The sequence below is a fragment of the Ixodes scapularis genome, unplaced genomic scaffold, assembly GCF_016920785.2.
Source record: "Ixodes scapularis isolate PalLabHiFi unplaced genomic scaffold, ASM1692078v2 PGA_scaffold6__148_contigs__length_123643588, whole genome shotgun sequence".
Taxonomy (NCBI): Eukaryota; Metazoa; Arthropoda; class Arachnida; order Ixodida; family Ixodidae; genus Ixodes; species Ixodes scapularis.
The window spans coordinates 93,525,595-93,548,759 of NW_024609881.1; the positions used below are offsets into that span (position 1 = coordinate 93,525,595).

Consider the following 23,165-nt stretch of genomic DNA (forward strand, 5'->3'; position numbering starts at 1 on the left):
ATTTATTTTCATAGTACAGTAACTGGCAACAGGTATTCCAGTATGCATTCCACCAGAAAGATGTGGTTATCAACACCATTCCTTATTGAAATATTTATTGAGCAGTTTCCATGCCAAGCTATGCTTTGCTTTGTTCTGGGGGTATAGTACTTCATAAAATTGGTTCACAGGACTGAAACTTTGTATGCCCTTCTTCTATATCGCTAGAAACACCCACCAGCAAATTTCAAAAAACAATTGAGAGAGCGGCTCGAAAGTTGAGATTCCCAGGCAGTGTCTTCCCTAACGCTTACCGTATCTAGCTGGAAGAACTTCAAGTTTATGAGATTCTGAGAAATATTTAGAATGCGTCACCCTAGCTAAGTAGGATGACACAGACCATTCTCTCACTGGTTAGAAAAAGAAAAGAGTTGTAGAACTTTCTCGACGCGTTACAGACCCAAATTTGGACGGACAAAAGATGGTCAATTCTGCTTGCGACCAGCGGCATTCCAAGAGTTGGTGCAGGCTTCTAAGGCACAATGTTAGACTCAGACAAATTCAAGCGCAGTCCACAGAGTGTCAGGGGCATGTTGCAGAACCAGAACACCGAAGCTTAGCTTTCTAAATTCAAGCCCAAATGTATGCAAATAAAATTAATATACTCCTCATGTGGCAACATGCCCCGCCGAAAAGGCTCCATACTAGGGTACACGTCGGAATAATGAAAAATAAAAATTCTGATTTACCTTCCGAGAGCAGACTGCATCCACAACCTGAAGGAGGGAACCTGCAGCCAGCAGGGCAGACTGGAACGTGTCCTGGGTATCCGGCGATGAAGGCCAAACAAGTGCCGGTAATTAATTTCTGGGCAATTTATTTTATTGCTGAGCTAATTTAATCGATCACAGAAATAACCACACTTTCCAGTCCACAAGTCACACCGCCATATAAGTCGCACCCTGCTGTAAGCAGCTCCTGTGAAACATTCTGATCGTTCTTTCTTCACACTAAAAACAAGAAAGAAGTTAGTTTTGTTTTGTTTCAAACATTCATAATGAATGAAAAGTGTGCATATACTACTACTAATTCATTTTCATCACTTTTTGATAAAAAAAGTAATGTGACATTAGTTTTAGTTTCGTTTCGGTTTCAACTAAGTTCCGAGACGCGCATCTCAACTGGGGTTGTTAGGCCTATGTACTGTGTAACACCGGACAACTTACCTAGTTGAACTTAATGAGAGATGGGAGATGCCAAAAATCGTTAGCTTAATGGTAGTCGAGAGCGCTCATGCAACTAGGGTATAAGTCAAATTGATAAATAAAATGCACCGACGAAAATTTAAAAAGAAAATGCAACTCCCACAGTGGAAAATATGGCACTTATCAGGCATTTCACGCCAAAACGAGCTATACCGAATTGCTGGACGTAAAATTGGTTTTCAGACTTTCGGCGCATATACATAGTGGCAAGGCAAGATTGGCGTGGCATACATAAAAATGCCAGGCGAAACAGGGAGCAACAATGCTGATGAGGCTAGATATGCCCCCGTTTTACACATTCTAAACTCTTCGCACACCGTTGCAGCTTTTTGGCCGATTTCAGCACCTTTACGCAGAACGTTTGCCAATAGAAATTAGGTCGATAAGGCTCCAGAAAGCGCAGCCACGTAATTTTTTGAGGAGAAACGCTCGTTACGTGAAAAAAAGCTGTCTCGTCACCCTTTGCGGCAAAGAAATAAAAAAAGAAGCAAATACACTTACGGCGCAAAGATATACAGAGGAGAAGGTGTATTGCAGCTTGATGAGGTCTGGTTTGTTCAGCTCCTGGGAGTTGCGCATCTTTTCGACGTAGGCCTTGCTGCAAGGATCCAGAGCAAAGATGTGAACAACTCGTCGGACGTGTCGGCCACTATTGTGCCCAAGAAGTGATTATAGACCAGATAACTCACTCGTGGACCAGCAGGAGTTCCTCGATCGTGGCCGGCCTTGACTGAAAGTGAGAGTCGAAATTTTTACTCGCGTCGCTTTCGACTATGATGCGTTATGGTTTTTCATCTGCCTTCGTGTTACAAACCCTACTTCTGCCTGCTTCGATATTAATGAGCATCACAACGGTATGCAGTCATTTCTCACTACTGCGTGAAGCACGTCAAAGGTACCAGGCTGACAGTGGTACTGCACTGGCTGAATCCCTCGTCTATTGCATAAACTAATGTTCCCGTACTTCGGAGACAGGCCAACGTTTGTGTGCTGCCTGCACACAAACGCCAAAATTTCCTTTTTAATATGTCGACGATTTTGTTACACGAAAAATAATCCCAAATGCTTTAGCAGAATATTTATTCCCTTTCATATGAGAAGCATGAGAAGAAATTAGATAAAACTAGAAAGCAAAGAAGATAAGCAGACCTCGAGTAAACAATGGTATCAACAACTCGAGCCAACGTGGACAGCGTTCTTTACCAGACCAAACTAGCCGGGGGGGGAATGGAGGCAGTAACTCTTATTATAATTACATTACAAAAACTAAGGTGAAAGAGAAAACGAACTAAACGACACAAGTTATTCCGAGGCATTTTTTTCAATCCACGGCTTCTTGAGCAAGGAAAGCGTAAGCATGAATGCGAATGATTCACACCGTTTCTTCTTTACAAAAGAAAGAAATGAAAAGATATACTGACATTAGGCATTTAAAGTTCCTATTATCTCCAAGTTACAGCAGGTTAGTAACCACGTGACCAGGTTTAACAAACATGATTGTGCACTTTTTTATTTAGCTTAAAGTTTCAGAGCAGATATACTCCGCTTGACCTTACAAAGGACCTTGGCATAGGCTACGAGCCATCCCAGCCGGTCCAGCACTCCGAATTTATCACGTGACAATGCACCCCACGCACGCATCATGTGACACTCACGCAGCATTGGATTGGCTACGATTTGAAGATTCCCCTGTGGTCCACCACAAGGAAAAACGGGATATACAGCATAAACTCGTTCTAGATTTTGAAAGCGACGAAGACTTTGGCCAGTTGTATAAGGAGCAAGCAGGATGCAGACACCCTTACTGCAGACTTTTCACGGGGGATTACGACTGGAGTCTGTTCCAATCGGTGGGAATGACAAAATGTGAATGGATATTAGAAAAGAGCTGGTTCATTAAAACTTCTGGACTTTAAAAGGTAGTGATTTTTTATTCGGTTGTACTAATGATCGTCATCACTGAGTGCTATGAGTCGTACGAGGCTTGTGGGGCACACAGTGCGATGGCAACAGTTCGCAAAAATGGATGCCGCCATCATCAGACCAAAGCCACGCAATGTCCGAAATTACGACTGCCATTGAAGAGTCCACTAGTAATAGAATGGTGAACCAGTTCCCAAACCCCCTAAAATAGTCTATTATATCCGAACGTTTGTTATACCAGAATCTGTAATAAGCGAGGTTGGCACAATGGCATGTATAGGAGGACCAATCAAACTTCACAAACCGGTTTTGTTATGACCGAACGTCTGCTGTAACCAGATCTCTCGTAACGAGGTTATACTGTAGTTGGTCCGTAATTCTTTCTTACTGAATTCACCCAATCTTTGGTTATGATGCGTCCAATAACTGAATTTACCCGCAGATCGAGGAAAAAATTAGAGAAAATAAAAAGTGTCCACCTCCAAGAGCAGGCACTTGTCGATGAGGCCGCGCTTCCCCAAAATCTTCCAGATGTTGAGAATGCGCTCGGGCTTTTCGGGATGACCCCTGAAAAGCGCAAAGTGAGGAGACGCTAAGAATGTGCGCAAAACGTCGTGTCTGCGTGATACCGACACTGGCCTTTGTTTCCTTAAACGCCCGACTTGCGTCTAAACAGTTATACTGGGCGTCATTACCGTAAAGGCCCGTTCACACTCTTGCGACCTCTTAAACCTGGGTTCCTTAAAACTTCTTAAACCAGGAAACACACTGGCGCCATCTATTGGGAAGCAGTGTAAACTCGGCGGTCCGGCATATTTTTTTTTATTTCTCGCGCATCATCCTTTCTTTTTTGGCTCGAAAAACTTTTGTCAATGTTATAAACGAGCCTTTCTATGGGTATTACGCACATTTGACCTATGAAATCCCGCAAAACCTTCGCACTTGTGAAATGCAGTTCCAGGGTCACTGCATAGATGACGCCACAATGCCCAGTGTGTTCCCCGATTCTAAAAACATTTAACAAGTTTTAAGAGATCTCGTCTCTCTCAGTCGTACTCGGTCGCAAGAGTGTGAACGGGCCTTAAGAAGGTCGTAAGGAATGTCGCCGAAAAGGGAGAAAACACTGCGACGATGTTGCTCCAATGTCGACGATGTTGCTTCAATGTCGGCGATGTTGCTCCAATGTCGAATAAAGCGACTTTGGACTGCTGAGTGCACCTCGCTTGTTCGTACTGTCATCTGATGGCTATGAGACACACGTCTGTCCATCCCAGGGGACAATTTTATGCCTCCTCAACATCCATATATGTGAAACTTAGATACTGCTGTCTAGTCACGTCAAAACAAAAAGTAAAGCACATCGTTCAGCTTTCTACTGTCCATGACAGTAAATAAAATATTGGCTCAATATTACACAAAATGAGTAAAGAGCTTGAGATGAAAAAAAAAAAAGATTCCCCAAAAGTATTATGGAAAAGTGTGACAGTCTGAATTTACCTGACTTATGCCCTACTACATTGAACGCGAAGCGTTCCACTGCTAAGTTCAGCGGGTAATTTGAATTGTCACGCATCCTCTATTGGACGTGTTCAAAGATGGTTTACAAGACTTATCTGCGACAGATACTTTGCGGGCAAGCGCTACTACTACAACCATGACATATTGCAGTATAGACCACTTACAACGTAACCGCTTATAGTGCAGGACCTGGTATAACGCGGCTTTTTAAAACCACCAGTTCGCCTCCCATAGAACTTTATGTAATTACATACCGCTTAAAGTGCAGGTGCGCGAAGGGAAATACCAGTTATAGTGCGTTTTCTCGAACAGCCCGCCGACCGCGCCGACACTAGATAACGGCGCTAGCCGCAAGCGGCACTCGCGGGGCAAGGAGGTTGCTCGAAAAAGTGAAGAGGGAGGCTACAGTTGCCATAGCGACGGAGGGACGCATGCACGCGTCGTTCACGTGCGTGCGTCCCTCCGCTGTGTTGGAAACAACTGCAACGACAGACCAATCGCAAGTCGAGGAGAAGTGTTCGCGCGCGTTGCATGCCGGCCGCGGGCCGGCTGCTTCTATCCGCGAACATGGCGTCGGTTGTGGACGTCGTCGCAGACGGCATGGTGGAAGTTCATCGTTCCGCGTAAAAGCGCTATCCTTGACTGTGAATTTTCGTTGTGTGTCGCTATGATAACCCAGCACGTACTAGAAGGGAAGATCCACCTACTCGTGCGGCGATGTTGTGGCGGCACTCTCAAGGCGGCAGAAACGCCCGTGTCGTCGTGTTTGTTTACTTCGACTACAGTGGTGCTTTCTAAACAATTCTGTTTTCGACCATCGCCTGGATTTCTTATTTGGAGCATTTTGTGCCTGTGCTCAAGTTGAAGGTATTACTGGCGCGTATTTTCATGCATTTTTATCGCGGGAAAAAAGTGATTAGGGTTAGTATTCTCGAACGCTCGCAATGTCCGTCCGCAGCCCGCGACGCCGTTAAAAGGCTGCGCCAGGCAAAAGTCACTCATTTCTTTCAAAATGTGTGACACACTTGAGAGAAAAGTGTACTAGTTTGATGAAATAAAGACTTTCCTCAAACTAAGCTTTATTTTTCATCTAACATAGAAATAATTTTTTTTACAAAGGTAAGTTGTCTGAAGGCAAGTATTTTGGCCTGAAAAATTTATGTTTTGGTTATAGCGCGGTACCGCTTATAGTGCGGATTTTCGCGACTCCCGCGACATACGTTATATGCGGTCTACACTGTACATCAGAAACTGGGATTATGTTTTTCGTTCAGATGATTTATCGTTTTTACATAAGGTTGTCAACGCAGCCGTCAATTCATCATTGCTCTTAGGCGCTGTTTGTTTTCATGCCTCCTTTCGGCCCAGTCGCTCTCAACACCCTTTTTACCTAATTGGTTCTGTTCCGTACGTCGCCAATTACGTGTGTTCACCTCCAACATAACAAGCTAGACCAATCTGTGGTGGATATTTTTGGTGACATGAACACTTTTCGAAGAGCAGTTAAGCCACTAGTGTGTGCATGATTATGACTTTGCTTGACTTTTTTTTTTCTGATTTGTACACATTCTTTTTTTCTCTATTCCTATGACAGCTAGTGTACCACATTTTAAGGCTTGTTTATGCGCCTGCACTCGACTCCGACCGACTGACACAAGACTGGTTTTTAAGCCTCTCGAGATGGCTTACGACTGGCTGCATTTGCTGCACAACTGGTAGTGAGCCATCGCAAGAGGCTTAAAGACCGTTCTTATTTGAGTCCGTCGTAGCCAATTGCAAGTGTACAAACGGGCCTTTAGGTCAAGTGCCGTATGCACACACATCAAACTAAAAATCATTGTTTTATATTTTGCTAAATTTAGCAGAATTCTGCTCGACTCCCGAGCTCAGGGAAAGCTCACAAAAAGATGTTTGACGCCGCTCAAAACACGCCGCACATTCCGTCGGCCAACTCCACCAGCAAGATTCAGACTCGTTTCTTTTTAGAACGGCACCATGGGGCTGACGTCCGGCAAATTCGATCAGTGCTGTTGGGGGGGGGGGGGGGGGGGGGGGGGGGGGGGGCAAAAAGACTACGCAGAACTTGCACACTTTGTTGCAGGTCAAGAAAAGCAGGCCCCCTCCCACAAAGCCCTCCAGTCTTTCCACTTTAGCAAAGCTTTAGCACAGCAAACGTTGGGAAAGAGGTGACTTCACTCTCCTCCTCTCTCGTGTTCGCTCTGCTAAAGCGGAAATGGTGAAGGGCGTTAAAGGGGCAGTGCAACAATTTGCGGACTTTGGCTAATTAATTGTGGGAATTGATCCCGGCCACGTATAAAACGAAGGACTGAAAACTATTCTTTCCTGCTTGCCCTAGTTTTCATTAAAAAAATAAAAGAAATTGGTATCTCTGGTACCCCTCAACTTAACATTGAAGCGGCACCAACTTCGCCTGTGACGTCATTCGGAGTGGCATTGGTTTCCGGTTGGGTTCTTCTGGCTTCCATTTCCCCAGCGCTTGCCGACTCGCCAGGCTCGCCGCTCTCCCGTTGATTCCCGACCAACATGGCGGCATGGGAGGACGGCCTGAGCGACGTCGAGCGCAAGATGCTTGCGACGCGGCGGGCAGTCGAAGTCGAAATCGAGACACCAGGAACAATAACGATACCACGATACTACGGACCACGACCAACGCACTCCGTCGAGCGAGGGAAAGACAAAACGTCCGGGTTGCTCGTGTAGCCGCCGTAGGCGCCTCGAGCGTCGACGGATGACGGCGACGGCAGGTTTTGTTGACTTTCGGTAGATGGCGCCACAAATAATTCATACCCTTTTAGCGGCAATATTAGGCTTTTGAAGCGTTTCTGCATGCCTAAAGAACAAGATTTTTTAAACTTAACCTTAAATCAAGCTTACAATTGCCCAACACCGTCACTTACAAAAACCACTCCGAATGACGTCACACCACAGGTTCCATTTGCGGCCACCATGTGGCCGCAGGTTGGGAAAAAAAGTGTTTTTTATTTTACGATTACGCAGCGAAATAGAGGTATTTTGGGGTATGGTGGCACTTTTTCTCTTACTTATGCCGAAGTAAACAATATAAAAAATACAAGCTGCACATTCGTTCAGTGTTAAAATCATTGCACCGCCTCTTTAAGGGAGGTGCTGGTCTCGCTTTTCCCAAAGGCAGACGAGCAGCTGGAAAAGAGGAAACTCTGCCTCAATTCCTCCTTTCCCTTTCGTGAAAGAGGGAGACCCTCCTTCTTTCTGCGGGGAGTAGCTCAGAGACTTGCTCTCGTGGGGAGAGAAGGAGGGGGAGTGGAGAGAAGGAAACTGGAAACCGGTCTTCTGCCTGGCAGGAGACAATGTGGCGGGTCAGCATTCACTCCGCAGTAGACTACAGTAGACTCTTTAATTCAAACTCCAAGAAGACATAAACTTTGTTTAAATTATCAAAAATTCATCTAAATATGATGCCGAGATAAAATTTGTTAAATGGAAGGTTACACATACAAAGCAAGTACTTGATGATTTCCTCTAAATGTGCCTACTGATCATAAACAGGTACATGCCACGCATGAAACATTGCAGAAATGTATATGAGATAAGCTTATTCATCCCTCAAAAATGTTGTCTATTGTGATCTGTCAATAGAGCTCATGAATCCTAAAAAGAAAAATTAAGTTAACAGTCCCCTGTTAACCCACGGTACAGTCACAGTAACAGCTAGTTGCGACACGTCACGGTGAAGTTGTTGGGCATCTGTGTCACGTTCGTGCACCATGGCGCAGCGAGGTGCGTGAACAAAAGCTTTCCAAACAAAACAGACGTTTGTTTTGTTCCAAACAATTTTGTTTTGTTCCATTTTGTTCCAAATGCTTTTTTTTGATCCGGAGCTCATGAAAGCATGTCTGCCGACAGGAGCTCTCGAAACTGACGGTGCTACAACAACACATTTTTATAGGCTACTTTTTTTGTGGAGAGCGCGTGCAATAGGCGTTGGTTACTACAAAAATTAAGACTCTAAAGCGGGTCATTAACGCTGTGGCGTGGCTCAGTGGTAGCAGCGGTGGCGGCTTTCTTTTCTTCAAGGGTTTGGCAACATCGATGATGAACGTCTCACATTGCCAATGACATCAACACGACAACTGCTACTACTACTACATCAACAACGAATGTCATTTCCAGTGGTGGGAAAAGCCCACTACAGTTGCCGCTGTAGAAAAAGTTGTCTATCGTGGACTGTCAGCCCTGTCGAGAGCGTTTCTTACCGAGCACAGGTGCACTGCAGAGAAGCAACACTCGGGGAAGGGAGCTTCGTGGGTGTTGCTTCTCTGCAGTGTGCGGTGCTCAGTAAGAAGTGCACTCAACGGGGACGCGGGAACAAAAGGTATGAATTACACAAAAACACTGTTCCACTTATGCAGCTTATAAATACATTGAAAACATGGCGGGACAACCAAAATTTTAGAGTGCAGCTCTTAGGTGCCTCTTTCCGGCTTAAGCGGCGTCGCCATCGGCTTAACTGTGCGTTGCATTATGGGAAACGTCCCATAACGCAACGCGCGGGTCTCACTCGTGACCCACGCGTTGCATTATGGGACGTTTCCCATATTAACGTCACGACGGTCCCACGCGTTGCATTATGAGATGTTTTCTATAATGTGACGTCACGAATGTCCCGCACAGTGCATTATAGAAAACGTCCCATGATGCAACGCGTAGGTTACTCGTGACTTGCGCGTTGCATTATGGGACGTTTCTCATAATGACGTCACACGTGACATCACACGTGACGTCACAAGGGTCACAGGTGACGTCACAATAGTTACGAGTGACATTACGAGTCACGACCTTGAAAGGGAAGGTCACGTAAAGGTTACGACCTTCACAAAAGCTTCACTCGTGAAGGTCACAATCATGAGTGACGTCACGAGTGGGAGAGAGGAGGGGGGAGGAGTAGGGATGGAGAATGAGAGGAGGGGAGAGGGAGGAGGAGGAGAGGGTATGGAGGAGGAGGGGCATACCCTCCTCTTTGTATGCTCCCCTTCTCCTTTTCAGGAGCTGGGCTCCTATTCGTGATTAAAAGGAGTTGTAAACGTCGTTCATTTTTTAAAATTTGTTCTAATTAGCCAGGAGAATGAAAAATTTGAGTTTGAATTCTCACGGGCCTACTGCAGTGGTACGCTCTTCTCAGTTTCAGAAACACAACCGAGAGAGCTCGGATGTGACCGGGCTAACCAAACAATGACAAGGCTCACCGCTCGTTGATGCACCGGTGGAGCGCCATCTTCTGGTCGAAGACGAGGCAGGTCCAGTGCGGCGCCACGCCGAGATCCGTCGCCTTCCTCAGGGCCTCGATCTCCCGCTCCAGGCGAGACTTAGTGCCGGCGTCGTGGATGTAGTAGGCGCTGCGCGTCGGGAACGCGTCGGGCCGCCGTACGCCAAGCTGACCCCGGTACTCAATCTTGGGAAGGTGTTCCCTCCTGCTCAAACCCAACAGAAAACCGCAAGATTGTTAAGAAAAAAAACCCGGCGACACCACCGTGAAAGCATGTGTCAAAACAACCGTCAGCATTCAAGGCAGGCAAAGTCCTGTCACATGAAATCGGAAGAGGGGAGGGTCAATGAAGAGATTAGAAGGGGTGGAAGCCTTCATCGGAATACAAAAGCTCCCGATGATTTTATCTTCGAACGAAAACTGAAATCAAAAAGCTTGGTGACCGATTTTGTAGTTACTAGAATATCTGCCTGCCATGGAAGGATTTTTTTTTTTTTTTTGTGAATGAGCACGTTTGGCGTGCGTGGAAATATAAAGAAAGTTAAAAAAGATCGCCAGAAGAATGGAACTGCTAACCTTGTGGAGTGGAATGCCCTGGGTGAGAGACCTGTGGACTCCTGGGAAAAGGTTCCCTGAAACTGGAGGCTCTTCCAGTACGGACGGTGTACTGAGATGACATCCAGGATCGTGTCCGTGATGCTGTGAAAGTCACACGCCCCAATCACTTGCAGACTTCAGGTGCCAGCCCGTTTCTGTAAGGTCGACTTCCACTTCTGGTAAGCATAGTCAGGTCTGAAGTATACGAGCGAATGGGAACTGAAATCTGGCGAGATTTTAAACCAAAAAACTTTTTAGCAGCATTCAACTTTTTTTAAAACTATTTTAACAATAAAAAAAAAAGCAGTCAGAAAAACAAAGTTTATGTCGCAAGTTTTACAAAGCTTCATCGTAAATCGAAAGAAACACTTTCCTGTCCGTTACAAATGTCAGAACGGTCTGCCGCAAAGTAAAAAGACATCACTAGAGTTTCCCGACGTCGCGTCTGAGGAGCGAGAGGTCGTTTCTCCTAATCCTAACGACCGTCAGGGGCGCCCGCCCTGCACTAGGCGCCAAAATGGCGGCGCCCGCAAGACAGCCGGGGAACAGTTATTTAGTGGCTCTAATCCCAACTCCCTCGCACATTAGATCTAGTTATAATTTAGTTGAAACGCACAATATGTTATAGATGACTAGCATCTAACCATATCCGGTTAGGAACCAGCAACATAAGTCGACGGGCCAACTGCCAGACGAACGCCGACGCAGTGCTTGTCCCCTTGCCGATCGGATACCGGTGCCAGCCGAACCCGTTCTTTGGGCGCCTCAGTGTTCCTCCCGGTGGGGACAAAACGTCAGGCATTCAGACGAACGGCAGTGCTCTGCTCCGTCAAACGTGCGTGCTCCGGGCTTCACCAGAGAAAGAGGATAAAAGACAGAGCAACGGAAAAGCCGAGAAAAAAGAAAAAACAGACTCCTTTGCTGCAACGGGTCGAAGCAGTTCCGAACATTCGTTTCTCTTTTGGCGCGAGCGAGCGCCAGGGCTCTGCTCGGCGCCACCACGTTCAGATTGTTCTGTCTTCACGTCTCGCACTCTAACAGGCTCCGAGAGAGTCACAAATATTCCGCAACCGCGGAAGACGGCACTCGAAAGTAAGATTTCCGTGGAGCGCTTGCGCCACACAGAGCGGGGGCACTTCGCGCTGTCCATTGCCACACAGTTTCCCTACACTCCCGCATCGCATTCAGCATTACCACTGCCTCTGCCACTCTGGTACGGCAAAAGGGGTGACCTGTTCTGGGAGGATCAAGGGCTCACCTGTCGCAGGGCTTGCCCAGGGGACCCAGATCAGGGCACGGGTCGCCCAGAAGGGTCCTCAGGGTCAGGGCCACGCCTTCCGCCAGCGAGGAGATGCAGTAGCCCCCCTGTGACGGTGGTAACCGCCTTACTGAATGAACGGGTCGGCCGAGCTTGAGACGTCGGTATCTGTCGTCTTTTTTGTTTTTTCTACTTTGGTTTCTTCGAGCGTCCCAACACACGGGCGACAAGTGTTTTAAGAACGTGGTAGACTTAAGTCTTCACGGGATCAGCGAAACAACTGGGGATGACAACGGGGGAAACTGTTTGAGTGAACGACATTCAAATAGTAAGTCTTACGATCGCAGGGAATGTGGCTGTTTCCGTCAGACGGACGTCGTCGGGTGAACTTGACGCAATATCGAGGGGCGCGAGTCTTTTGAGAATGGTAGGAGAGGTGACCGAAGCAATAAAAATCAACCCGATGCTCATAAAAACATTTCTTGGTAGTATAATCTATTTTATGAGATAGTAGTGCTATTGCTGGCATTGGAACTGGTGGAAGATCATGGAGGAGATTATAAAAAATTTATGACAGACAAAAATCTTTTTTTTTTTTTAAATACTGATGCGGGCCAATTTCTATAATGTTAGCCTTTTTACCATCTGTCAGAGGACTACCAACAACCTCGGCACCACTTCATTGCCAATGCTCAGTAATTGCTGTACTTCCGTCCCGCATATATTTACTTCACTGAGACTGCCCTACATTGTGATGATGAGAGTTGAATCGATGCACAACATTTGTAAACCCAACTAAATCTTTGCACAAAATAATGGATGACTTATCAGTCGGCTAACCAATGACAAAGATAATAAAATGGATATCTAAACATCGCCCCCCGCTCCCCCCCAAAAGCCCTCACGGGTCTAGATTCAATCAACCGGGCAATAACGTTGAAAGGCTAACAAGTAAAAAGATGTTTTTGCAAAAATATGTTTTGCGATTATGCGGGAATAAAACAAACTTCTTCCTGAAAACTGTGTGTTAATCAGGTGAGAAAAATTGTGCACGCACAGAAATAAAGGTGTTACCTCAAGCACAACGCAGACTTTTCCACCGGCGAGAGCCATGAGAGAGTTGAGCATGTGTGCATATGCACATGGCGTCACCTCCATGTGACCCTGCACATGAGAGTGGCACATTAATGCCTCGCAACGTTGACAAACTTTGCCCGAACACGCTGCTCACAAATGAATGACAATCTTTAGTTGAAGTGTTATTTTAGGAAATAAATTACCATGTCTTCTTCCATCACAGAACTTGGAAAACAATAACACTACATGGAATCTTGTTAATTTGAACCCGAGGAGGATCAAATGTTTGAATAATGCAAAGCTCGAATTACCGGGAGTTTCCTTCCTAGAAACACATAGGACGGGACCTGCATGTTAGTTTGAATTAACTGCGAGTTTGAATTAAAAGAGTTTGAATTAACGAGATTCCACTACAAGATGTTTTAACAAAGCCTGCCAGGGAGCGTGACTCCACTCTCAACAGTGTGCCCTTGTGCAAAATAGACACTATTTTCCTTTCATGTTGATACGCAGCAACATTGGAGCGAACCTTACCCAAACGCACTGATTGCAAATGGGCCCCTGGTATAGGTTCCGCTTTCTCAAAAGAAAAAGAGCATACCCGCTATACATCACAAAACTATACAAGTTTACAGAACAGTTTACTGACGGCTCAACCAGTAATACCAGCCCTTGGATGCAGGGAAACAAAACTATTCCATAAAGTCCATAAAATGTTTTTAAAAAAAGTAAACACAACAATACACCAACTAGTTTATAACCCAAAATGTTTACTGGGATATATGCTAGCCAAGCATGAGAGACAGCATGACAACTCTCGACATTGTGCCGTCCTGTGGAGTAAACATTTTTCTGGCGTTGAGATGCAATAAGTACTACAGTGCGATACACTTATGACGATGATGAGAAAACCAAAAATTTCAATCGTTATAACCGATCATCGTAGTATCTGGAGTAGAAACTGATCGTTTATAATCTAGACACTCTAGAAACTAATCGTTATAAGTGATACATCGTTATATATGGTATCGTTGCAAGTGGATTGCACTGTAGTGCAAGTGAGTTGCACTGTAGTCCATTTCTTAGAATTGGCAATTTGAACAGGTTTTATATCTTACCTCTGGACAGCCAATGGCAGCATCGTAACCGGACGAGATTATGACCAGCTCAGGTTGATACTGCAGATAAAAAATAAAAAAAAAAAACATCTGACAAATGTGTACAAAAAATGAATGCGTGTAACTTACCTCATATGCGACAGGAAGCACAATGTTGTTGAAAATGGCCATGTAATCTGCGTTACCCATTCCAACCTGCAACAGCAGCAAAGGAAAGCAAATGAACAACTATCTTGTAAAGCCAGAAATAATGCCACAGGAATCTAAATCAATGTATACAAGACATGATGCCAGTGTAATGTAATAAATGCAGTGCCAGCTCATGCCGGTACGATAAGAAAATGGCACACTTATTTTCCTCACCGCAAAAGAGTATAGCTACACGTCTAGAGTAACATTTGAACATGTTATTTTTTTTAATGTAATTTTGGGGCTTCTTCACAGTTTGTGCACAAGAATCTGAGTTGATATTGTCTTATCACAACCAAATTTAGCTCGCATATACTTTAGAATATGGAGAATGCAAGTATCTATGCTTGGTTAGAAAGTACATCTTTTTTAGGGGTGTGCAAATATTCTAGGTTTCGAATACGAATAGATTTGTTTTATTCAATACATATTCGACTCAAGAATTGCACATTCGGAAATTTCCAAATATTCTGTTATGGCCGAACATTCGGGCAAATAGCGAATGATTCGCGTGTGGGACATGCCCTGAACATTCAGAGCTTCCTTAAAACCCGTGTATAGACACCTGAAATTGCGGGTATTGTAGCCATTTTTCTATAAAACCTTGCCGTTTACATTATATGTACAACTATCGTGTATGCACGACCTAACGCGCTCCCAAATCTATTGTGCAGGCAAATTTACCACCTAGGTATTCAAAAAAGTAAATTGCTGCCGATAATCTACCTTTCAGGTAAAATAATTAAGGCTGAACACATACCTCATAGAACAGATTTCATGAAACGCACAACACAAAAATAAGTATTGTACACTAGTTGCCGTTGTTGAAGTTTGACGATGGTTCTTCACTGTCCATAGAGGTAATCGCCGCTTCCGTCTAAAGCACTTTAGGTGCTGCGCCTCTCGCAATCATACGAGTGCGCGACCATTGGCTCTGGGAGGGTCGTCTTCCAAAATTACTTTGATAGCTCGTCGGGTTGCTGGGATTGCAAGGCCACGCAGTGCTGCTCCGTTGTTATCTTTTCCTGCCAGCGTGTTCTGGTGAAATTTTTGTTTTGTTTTTTTCATCTTAACGGCAGACATGGGTCTGTAGACACGAAAGAATTTGCGTGATACGGTTACCAAAATGGCAAACGTAAACAAACGGTCCCGATGGCGATGAAGCTGGTCACTTTATATTGAGTATTGCATTTTTCTTTTGAGTTTCACTTTTTGGTTTCGATTGTAACATGCATGTATTTTTGGGCACCAATTTTTGCAAGAAAAGTGTTAATTAATTGGGCAAAAAGGTATGTATTAGCTCACGACAAAGGAGCAGTTTTGGTTTTCGTTTTGCCAAGCCTGCATTACGAGTCACTTTTCTAGCGACCTTTTTTTTTCTTTTGCAGGAACAGTTGTCACGGCGAAAAGGGAGCGCTCATGTACAAAACATGTGGAACAATTCATTTTCTTCCATGATAATTTGCAACAATTGCATTTGCAGCTGATATCTGACTTACTGGCTAGTCAAGGACAATTATTTCTTTTAAAAAAGGTCACTACCAGTTGTTTGTGCAACAACATAAAGTGTGCATTAGATGCCAGTATCTAGACATGTATAGTTTTGTACACTCTTAATTTTGTCAATTTGTATGACTTATCAGTTGCACATATTGCCCACTTTCATGTACAGTTGACTGGTGATCACTAGTCAAGATTTAATAGCTGTGTCACCAATGCCATTGTTTATATGCTGCCTAGTCAGGCAGTTTTATTCATTTGAATTTGTTATCACTTCCAGTTTGGAAAGTAATACAGAAAGTATTTGCATATTTTTTCTTGTTATTTCCTAACGGCACACATATATTCGAGACATATTCAATATTCAAAGCTATTTTTTTTTTCAAATATTCATATTTAATTTATATTAGAAAATTTCAATATTCACACACCCTTAATATTTTTAATTTTATGAAAAATGTAAGAATCGTTTGTTAGCCCCTTGAAATGGCATTTTTGCTATTTTTGATTCGTATTATAAATTGAACATTGGACAACACATTATTTTTGTTGTTCATTGTACTCGGTGGATTAAATGGAGCGAGTTAGTTTATGTTACTAGGCTTTTTTAGGTGTGTTGCCTTGCCACACATGCGCACAAAACATGTTTTTTTTCTGCATGTAAATAACATCGAGAACGTAAAAACCAAGCCATATCAAATCTAACCCCAAATTCATAAAGAGAAGATTAAGCACCAACAGCTGTAAAAATTTCATTTCAATATCCTAAAAAAAAAAAAATGCTCCCCCTGGCACGTATTGAAAACAGAGCGGGACAACCAAAATATTAAAATTTGTATGAATTATCTAGAAGTATGAAACATTCGAATTTAATTATCGTGAGCCTACTGTACAAAGACACTGCGCTAATGAGCACCTCAAGTAATGCTGGCATATGTTACCGACATAATCCACGACGCCAATGAAATGCCGACATGTGCTGTCCATCTGAAGCCTGCATTTCAGCCACAAGCAAAGTAATATATTTTGGTACTCTTTAGCAATTAGAGCAAATCTACTCACCTTGTTGAGTGGAATGTTGATGTTGTAACCTGCCCCCTCTCCCTTCCCGACGTAGTTGAAGTTGGATTCCCGTAGCTCGGGCCAGAACTCCCCGTGCTCGTAACGATGGACGGACAGGTACAGCACCCTGCGACCAAAGCCATGTTAACAATGTTGTGCCAGTGTTGAATGAATGTACAGCTGGCATTGTGCCGACGTTGCACCAATGCACTGCCAGTGTTGTTTTAATGTAAAAGTAATGCAGAGCCAGTGTCGCATCAATGTTACATTAATGTGTGGCCAGCACTGAATCAAAGTTGCGCCACAGTGCAGCATGTACTTCGCCAGCATTGGACCAATGAACAACCAGGATTGTGTGAATCTTGCACCAATATGCAGCCAGCATTGTGATAAGGTGCAGCAATGCACAGTCAATATTGGGCCGATGTCTTACAAGTGTATATCCAGTGTTGAGCAGATGTTGGCATCATCTTTTCTGATGAAGCTAATGATGAGAGTCTGATATATTGAAGGCACCAAAACAACACAATTACATTTAATTAAACCTAAGCCTAGGTTTACACTGATCTATTGCTGTTTGCAGACAGATCAAAATAAAGATTATTATTATAATTGCTAACATTGCGCCGATTAAGTAATGGCACTGTGTCAACATTATCCTGGCAAAATGCCAGTGCAGTGGTACAAAATTATCAACATTTTTGCTATGCAGTGCAGGTGTCACAACAAATTTGAGTTGCTGAGTCAGCCTAGTGTCCATATCATGTTGACTTAAAGCCAAAAAGAGTGGCAATATCAGAGCATAGCTATGGCTCTTAGATATCCAGTGTGCTAGAGATCAACAAGCAACGACTCACTTTGGGTTGTCGTAGAACATGTACTGTGTTGCTTGGCCATGGTGAACATCCCAGTCAACAATCAGCACCCTGTTTTCGAAGTAGAAAAGTGCACTGTAGTAACGCTGCTAGTGCTCATTTTAACAACGTTGTCAGGTAATTAACTGGTAATATCAGAAAAAAATATTGGTCCTTCACTCTATTACATGACCAACATATAGCACTGTTGGTGTACAGTAGCTGTTCAACATCACTCACTTTCCACAAAGGAAAGTGGCAGTCAAGTTGTTCTAGTGATTATTTTTAGGGCGAAGAATATTATCTGCCATCCATCGTGACAGGAATGCAGTCAGCTACAGTCAGCTAGAGTGAAAACAATAAACAAAGTTTAACCTATTGAGCTTGACTGTTATCACAATACTTGTTAACAGCACCTACTTAGCACGTGCCAGGGAGACAGGAGCATTAGAAACTCTCGATCATTCAATCGAGCCAAGAAAACAGGACCAATAACTCCATGATCACCGAGTCAACACTAGCGATACCAGCCAAGGAACGAAAATGTGACCGTACCTGTTCACGTTGAGATGCTTCACCGCATGGTCGGCCGCAATGGCGACGTTGTTGAAGAAGCAGTAGCCACAGTATTCACTCCCCATGGCATGATGACCGGGCGGTCTAGCGGACAGATTCAAAGTCTTTAAAGAAGACGTCCCGAGCTACCCTCCTTCCTTTTACACTCAAAAGAAACAAACGAGATGCACCAGATTCATCGACTAAAGCCCGCCATTCCCTAAAGATTAGCTACCTCGATAAAACGGATGTGCCCGAGTCATTTGACAACAATCAAGCTAAAGTCAAAGCTTGATCTCTTAACTTTGCTCATTGGTTAAGGGGTATTCGCACGGGGGAGAAATCCCGAGAAGTTCACGCGAAAGCGCGCACGACGCGCCTAAAACGTTGGGCCCGTGCGATGCGGCACTTTGATGTCAGCTTTGTGGCGGTGGAAGGGCGGGACGCTTGAGAGGTACAAACGATCTCGGTTTGGTGGTGGCAGATCAGGTTGTTTCTAACGATATCTTCTGGCTAAACGCTTTGGTGTCAAGCGTAGAAACTGCCAAGTTCCTCTGTGGTAGTGTCAAAAGCAGAAGCCGCTAAAATGGACTGAAAACGCTCACGTTCCTTCACCTGGCACTTCGTAGGTGTAAACAAGGAAGCCGAGGAGGGAATCACGCACACTGTGGATGTCACGCACAACCTTCCAAAAATTTCTCCCCCGTGTGAATACCGTTTTGGAAGTACAAATCTTAAATACACAATACCGAACCTAAAGATCTCGGGCAATAATACAGTGGAAAGAGAGGAAAAAAAAGTAGGCGCACCTGACAAGAGCCATGCCATTGCGCACCTGCAACCAAATGCAAGAACGGCGGAGGTTAGTGGCTCGTATGGTAGTGCCCCCATTCAGAAAAAGATGTTTGAATACTTTTGCTTTGTACCTATATTGCTTCAAATTAACTCTTTCCTTACCGCAGGAAAAAAGGTTATGGCATGGTCTCAATAAAAAAAAGCTTTAGCCACGAATTTTACTATACTAGGCGTACCGAAGAACACTGAAATGTAGTTATAGGAGTTCTCTTTTCCAAAATGTAAATATCAAACAAAACATTTACTATATAGTGCAAGAAAAAAAAAAGTAATATCGAATTCTGTGTAACTAACATTGGCAACATAATAAAACCGAAGACAGGAAAACAAAAAGGATGTACTCAACGCCCTCTTGGTGTTGTGTACATCCTTTTTGTTTTCATGCCTCCAGTTTCATTTTGTTGCCTAGGATTGACCAGCTCACCTGCATCCTCAAGCTTCTTTCAGTAATCAACATGGAAGTTTTTTTTTAAATTTTAATTCATAGTGTCCGGCAGAGTATATTAAGAGTTAAAAAAAAATCAGAAATATACATTTTGCACTTTACACTTAAACACCCGCAGAAGCAGGCTCCATGGGTGTTGCTCCTCTCCAGTGCGCCAGTGCTCGGAAAGAAGCAGACTCAACGGGGCCGCAAGAACGATAAGTATGAATTGCACAAAAACACAGTTCGACTTAAGCAGCTTATGAACACATGAAAAACATATAAAATATCCGAGTTTGAATTATTGCGAGCCTCCTGTACCGACAAGCGCCTGTAGAAAATCCCTAGCTGGATCGACCCACTGCCACAATCAAAACGAAGATTCAATGAATGAACGTCAGCTTCTGACTCACTGCTGCCACTTGCATCCACAAAATCGCTTGCCTATGCACCAGAATCGTGAGTCGGATGATCTGTTCTTGAGGAGTGTCGACGTGCAATGAGGACGCCCACGCTAACGCTCACGATCCTAGAACTTCAAAGTCGCGTAAAAATTGCCCCCTCATGGAAAAGCGAAAAAATTGAAACTGAAACTCAATGTAGTCTTTGTAACATCCTAGGTGGCGCCACATGCTTAAAAACGGTGCTGAACCTGTTCAAATAGGAGTTTGGAATCCATTGATCAATCTGAAAAGGCACGGTGAAGAACCAATTAAACGTATAATTACCTCTCCCTTCACAACTGCAGTGATAAGGTCCTTTGTTGAACCCACAGCCATCAGTGCCAGGTCGTAGGTGCTCTTAAAAAAACCAGAAGCTCGAATCAGCACAATGGGATGCCTGATGCAGATGACTTTTCTACTGTTAGGTTTCAAGACCAGTATATCAGGTAGACCTAAAACCGTGCAGAATGCTACACTGAGCGAGACATTGTGAGTCCGAGTGGGCATAGAGGTTCTTTTTTCGTGTCCAAATCACCATCATATACAAGACGCCTCCAACCTCGCAGGTGCCTCGTGAGGTAATCTAGAAATGTACATCAGAAGCTTTTAAACAAAATTACCGATCCTTCTGAACATCTCAAATGGCTTTTGTTCGATATGAAAAATACTACCATTGAAGGATGTGAGCACTGTCACGGTGCAAGCCTAATTTCCCTTCTTTTTATTTTTGTTAGGTTCTTTGTCTTTACATCACCACCGTATAACTGTCACAAAACTAACAAGGGTCTCGCAAGGTGATGTAAAGGGGCGCATCGGAAGCTTCAAATACAACAACTGAGTCTTCCAACCACTTCAAATGATTTTTGCGTGTGATGACATGTACTTCTGCTGAGGAATGTGAATGTCATCATGCCGTCACACAGCACTAGCCAAATGTCATTTGTTTCTTTAATGTCCAATGTCACAATTAAAAAAAAAAAAACGTTTGTGAAACTCACAGGATGAATATAGATGGAATCAAATCGTGTACACAGTTTCTCCAGCTCCGCATCATCGGTTTTTCCTCTCGTGCTCTTCAGCATCTCCAGATGTGAAGGCCTGCAAAACCGGCCAATCATTTAACCGCACGCACCGTATAAGAACTGCCCATCATTGCATTTCATCACCATCTGAGACATACCCCTACAAGTAGATGGCAGTCTGTTAAAACTGCCTGCACTCAATTTGTACTACGGTAATTTAAAAAATGCTAGTGGTGACACTGGTGATAACTTGTTAGTGCAGATATTACAACTCCGTCTCTTTGCATAAAACAGTCAGGAAAACTAGAATCCATGCGGACGCCTTTCCAAATAACACATACGTAGCACCCAGTTTCTTTTTTCTATACAAAGCTTACACACCATGTCATCGCCTCATGGTGGGGGTCATTTCCCCTTACTCTCACTGAGGGGAACAAATTCGGTAGTGTGAACAAATGTAAGGAGCAGAAGGTTCATGCACTCAGCAACAAGGCCATTCAATGGCAGTGGATGCGACGTCAACAAAAGTCACATATTGTGATGGTCGTTTGAAATGCTAGCGGACAGAGATGAGAGCGTCCGTTAAACTCACCCGTGCAACGTCAGCACCTCGTCTTCTTCCGCAAACCTCGCCTGAATGAAAAACGACATTGTCAGTTGTCCATTATGATAAACACAGAGAAAAGTTTGGGTAAACTTTTCATTTACCATGCAAATGTCTCGTACAGCAGAATGCATTAGTGATACACAGGGTCTTTCCTTCTTTTTGATCAATAATTAAAAAAAAAAAAAAGGAATTCACTCAAAAGCTTCCGTTAACTTTTAAATTTTCATTTTTGGGGCATAACTATAGAACTGATGCTCGACATCAACATGGTACAAGTGCAACATGAAATTCTGATTAAAAAACTTTCAGCCTTTCCACTTTGGAGAAGAAGGAAGAGCAGCGGAGCAGTAGCCTCTGTTCTCGGCGGTGGCTTTCCAGGCGAGTGATCTACTCTTCTTTCGTAAGGGAATCTGAAGCACTCGACACAATGGAGCTTTGGGCGATAGCAACCTCGCGGCAGTTGCAGAACCATTCGCACTGCTCCGCACATTGCCACTCGTTCCGTTCCCGCTCTTCTTCCTCCAAAGAAAGGTTGCCGCCATCTATGAGTGATGGCAGCAACCAGTTGTCTGGTTGCTAAGGCTGGAAAGGTTGCCGCGATCTATGAGCAACGGCAGCAAACAACACACTGGACAGCTACTGCCATCTATGAGCGACGGCAGCAACTAGAGTGTTGTGTCGACCATGGGTGTTGACATTTGTTTGGTATCAGACACGGTCCTGCGGAAACTAGCCCTTAACAACCCCGCTGTAACATTTGCAGTGTGCGTTATGGGGCAAAGAATGTTACACTTGTACAAGGCTTCAAACTGAAACTAAGCGGGCAAAGAGCCCCAACGATGTTAATCCTCCTGCCGGCTTTGCCAAGCAAAGCCGGCTGCAGTAGCACCACCAGATTTATTTCAATAGCCCAATCAATTTAGCTGATCATGGCACAGGTACGGCTACACATACATACAAATACCCAAAACGCATTTTGCATTCAAAAGACTACACAAGCTTGATCATGCTCACAAAGGCTACGTAGCCTGCTGACAAAGTACTGGACTTATCTTTCTTACTTAATTTCCTAGTTCTTTAACGTGAAACATCCTTTGGCTATGTGTTCGGCATTTCGTGAAGCCAAAACGTGAAGCCCGGATAAAAGAGCAGCCGCGAGGCTCGACACCGATTGCGTGACGGGTGGGGGAGGAGGAGCGAGGTGCCCGACGCCGACTGGTTATTGGGGAGGTGATGTCACCAGAGGGGTAGGCAAGGGGGAGTGAGGTAGGCGAGAAGGAGCTCGACCACCTGTGCACACTGAGGGAGGGGAGCTGAAGAGTATGGAAGGCTCTGGAAGATCGCCAGGATTATCAGCCCGATTAGAAGTAGTCAACTCATCCTAGGAACAACTATCGTGTGTACACATGGCATGCGTTAAACTATCTGACGAAGAGTGCTGTGAATGTAGGCGTCCGAAAACTCAGAGTACCGCTAAAAGTTTGGGATGCTGAAACAATTGACGTATGCAACACGATTGCCTGGCAATTCGCTACACGTTTGTTATTTCAACTTTTTTTTTTTCCAATTTCCTCGTTTCCCTTTTTTTTTTTTTCCGCATCTTCTCATTCCCCCCTGCCCTCCTGCTCGTCCTCGTCCCTGTCCCCTCCCCCCCCC

The 23,165-nt window shown here is 44.3% G+C and overlaps 1 protein-coding gene across 2 annotated transcripts in view; it reads right to left on the bottom strand.

The window, feature by feature from the left end:
• LOC115309319 (histone deacetylase 6) overlaps positions 1–23,165 on the bottom strand; it is a 59,463-nt gene that overhangs the window by 33,981 nt on the left and 2,317 nt on the right. For both annotated transcript variants that reach the window (XM_029967540.2, XM_029967539.2), the window contains exons 4-20: positions 21,495–21,535; positions 20,879–20,978; positions 20,166–20,237; positions 18,968–18,993; positions 18,159–18,263; positions 17,607–17,675; positions 16,750–16,876; positions 14,128–14,193; positions 13,999–14,058; positions 12,878–12,967; positions 11,804–11,910; positions 10,525–10,647; positions 9,929–10,153; positions 3,647–3,734; positions 1,934–1,974; positions 1,746–1,842; positions 729–800 (exon numbers count right to left, since the gene is read on the bottom strand). In XM_029967540.2, the coding sequence (XP_029823400.2) occupies positions 729–800; positions 1,746–1,842; positions 1,934–1,974; positions 3,647–3,734; positions 9,929–10,153; positions 10,525–10,647; positions 11,804–11,910; positions 12,878–12,967; positions 13,999–14,058; positions 14,128–14,193; positions 16,750–16,876; positions 17,607–17,675; positions 18,159–18,263; positions 18,968–18,993; positions 20,166–20,237; positions 20,879–20,978; positions 21,495–21,535 (1,509 nt within the window). The remainder of the gene's footprint in view (positions 1–728; positions 801–1,745; positions 1,843–1,933; positions 1,975–3,646; positions 3,735–9,928; positions 10,154–10,524; positions 10,648–11,803; positions 11,911–12,877; positions 12,968–13,998; positions 14,059–14,127; positions 14,194–16,749; positions 16,877–17,606; positions 17,676–18,158; positions 18,264–18,967; positions 18,994–20,165; positions 20,238–20,878; positions 20,979–21,494; positions 21,536–23,165) is intronic.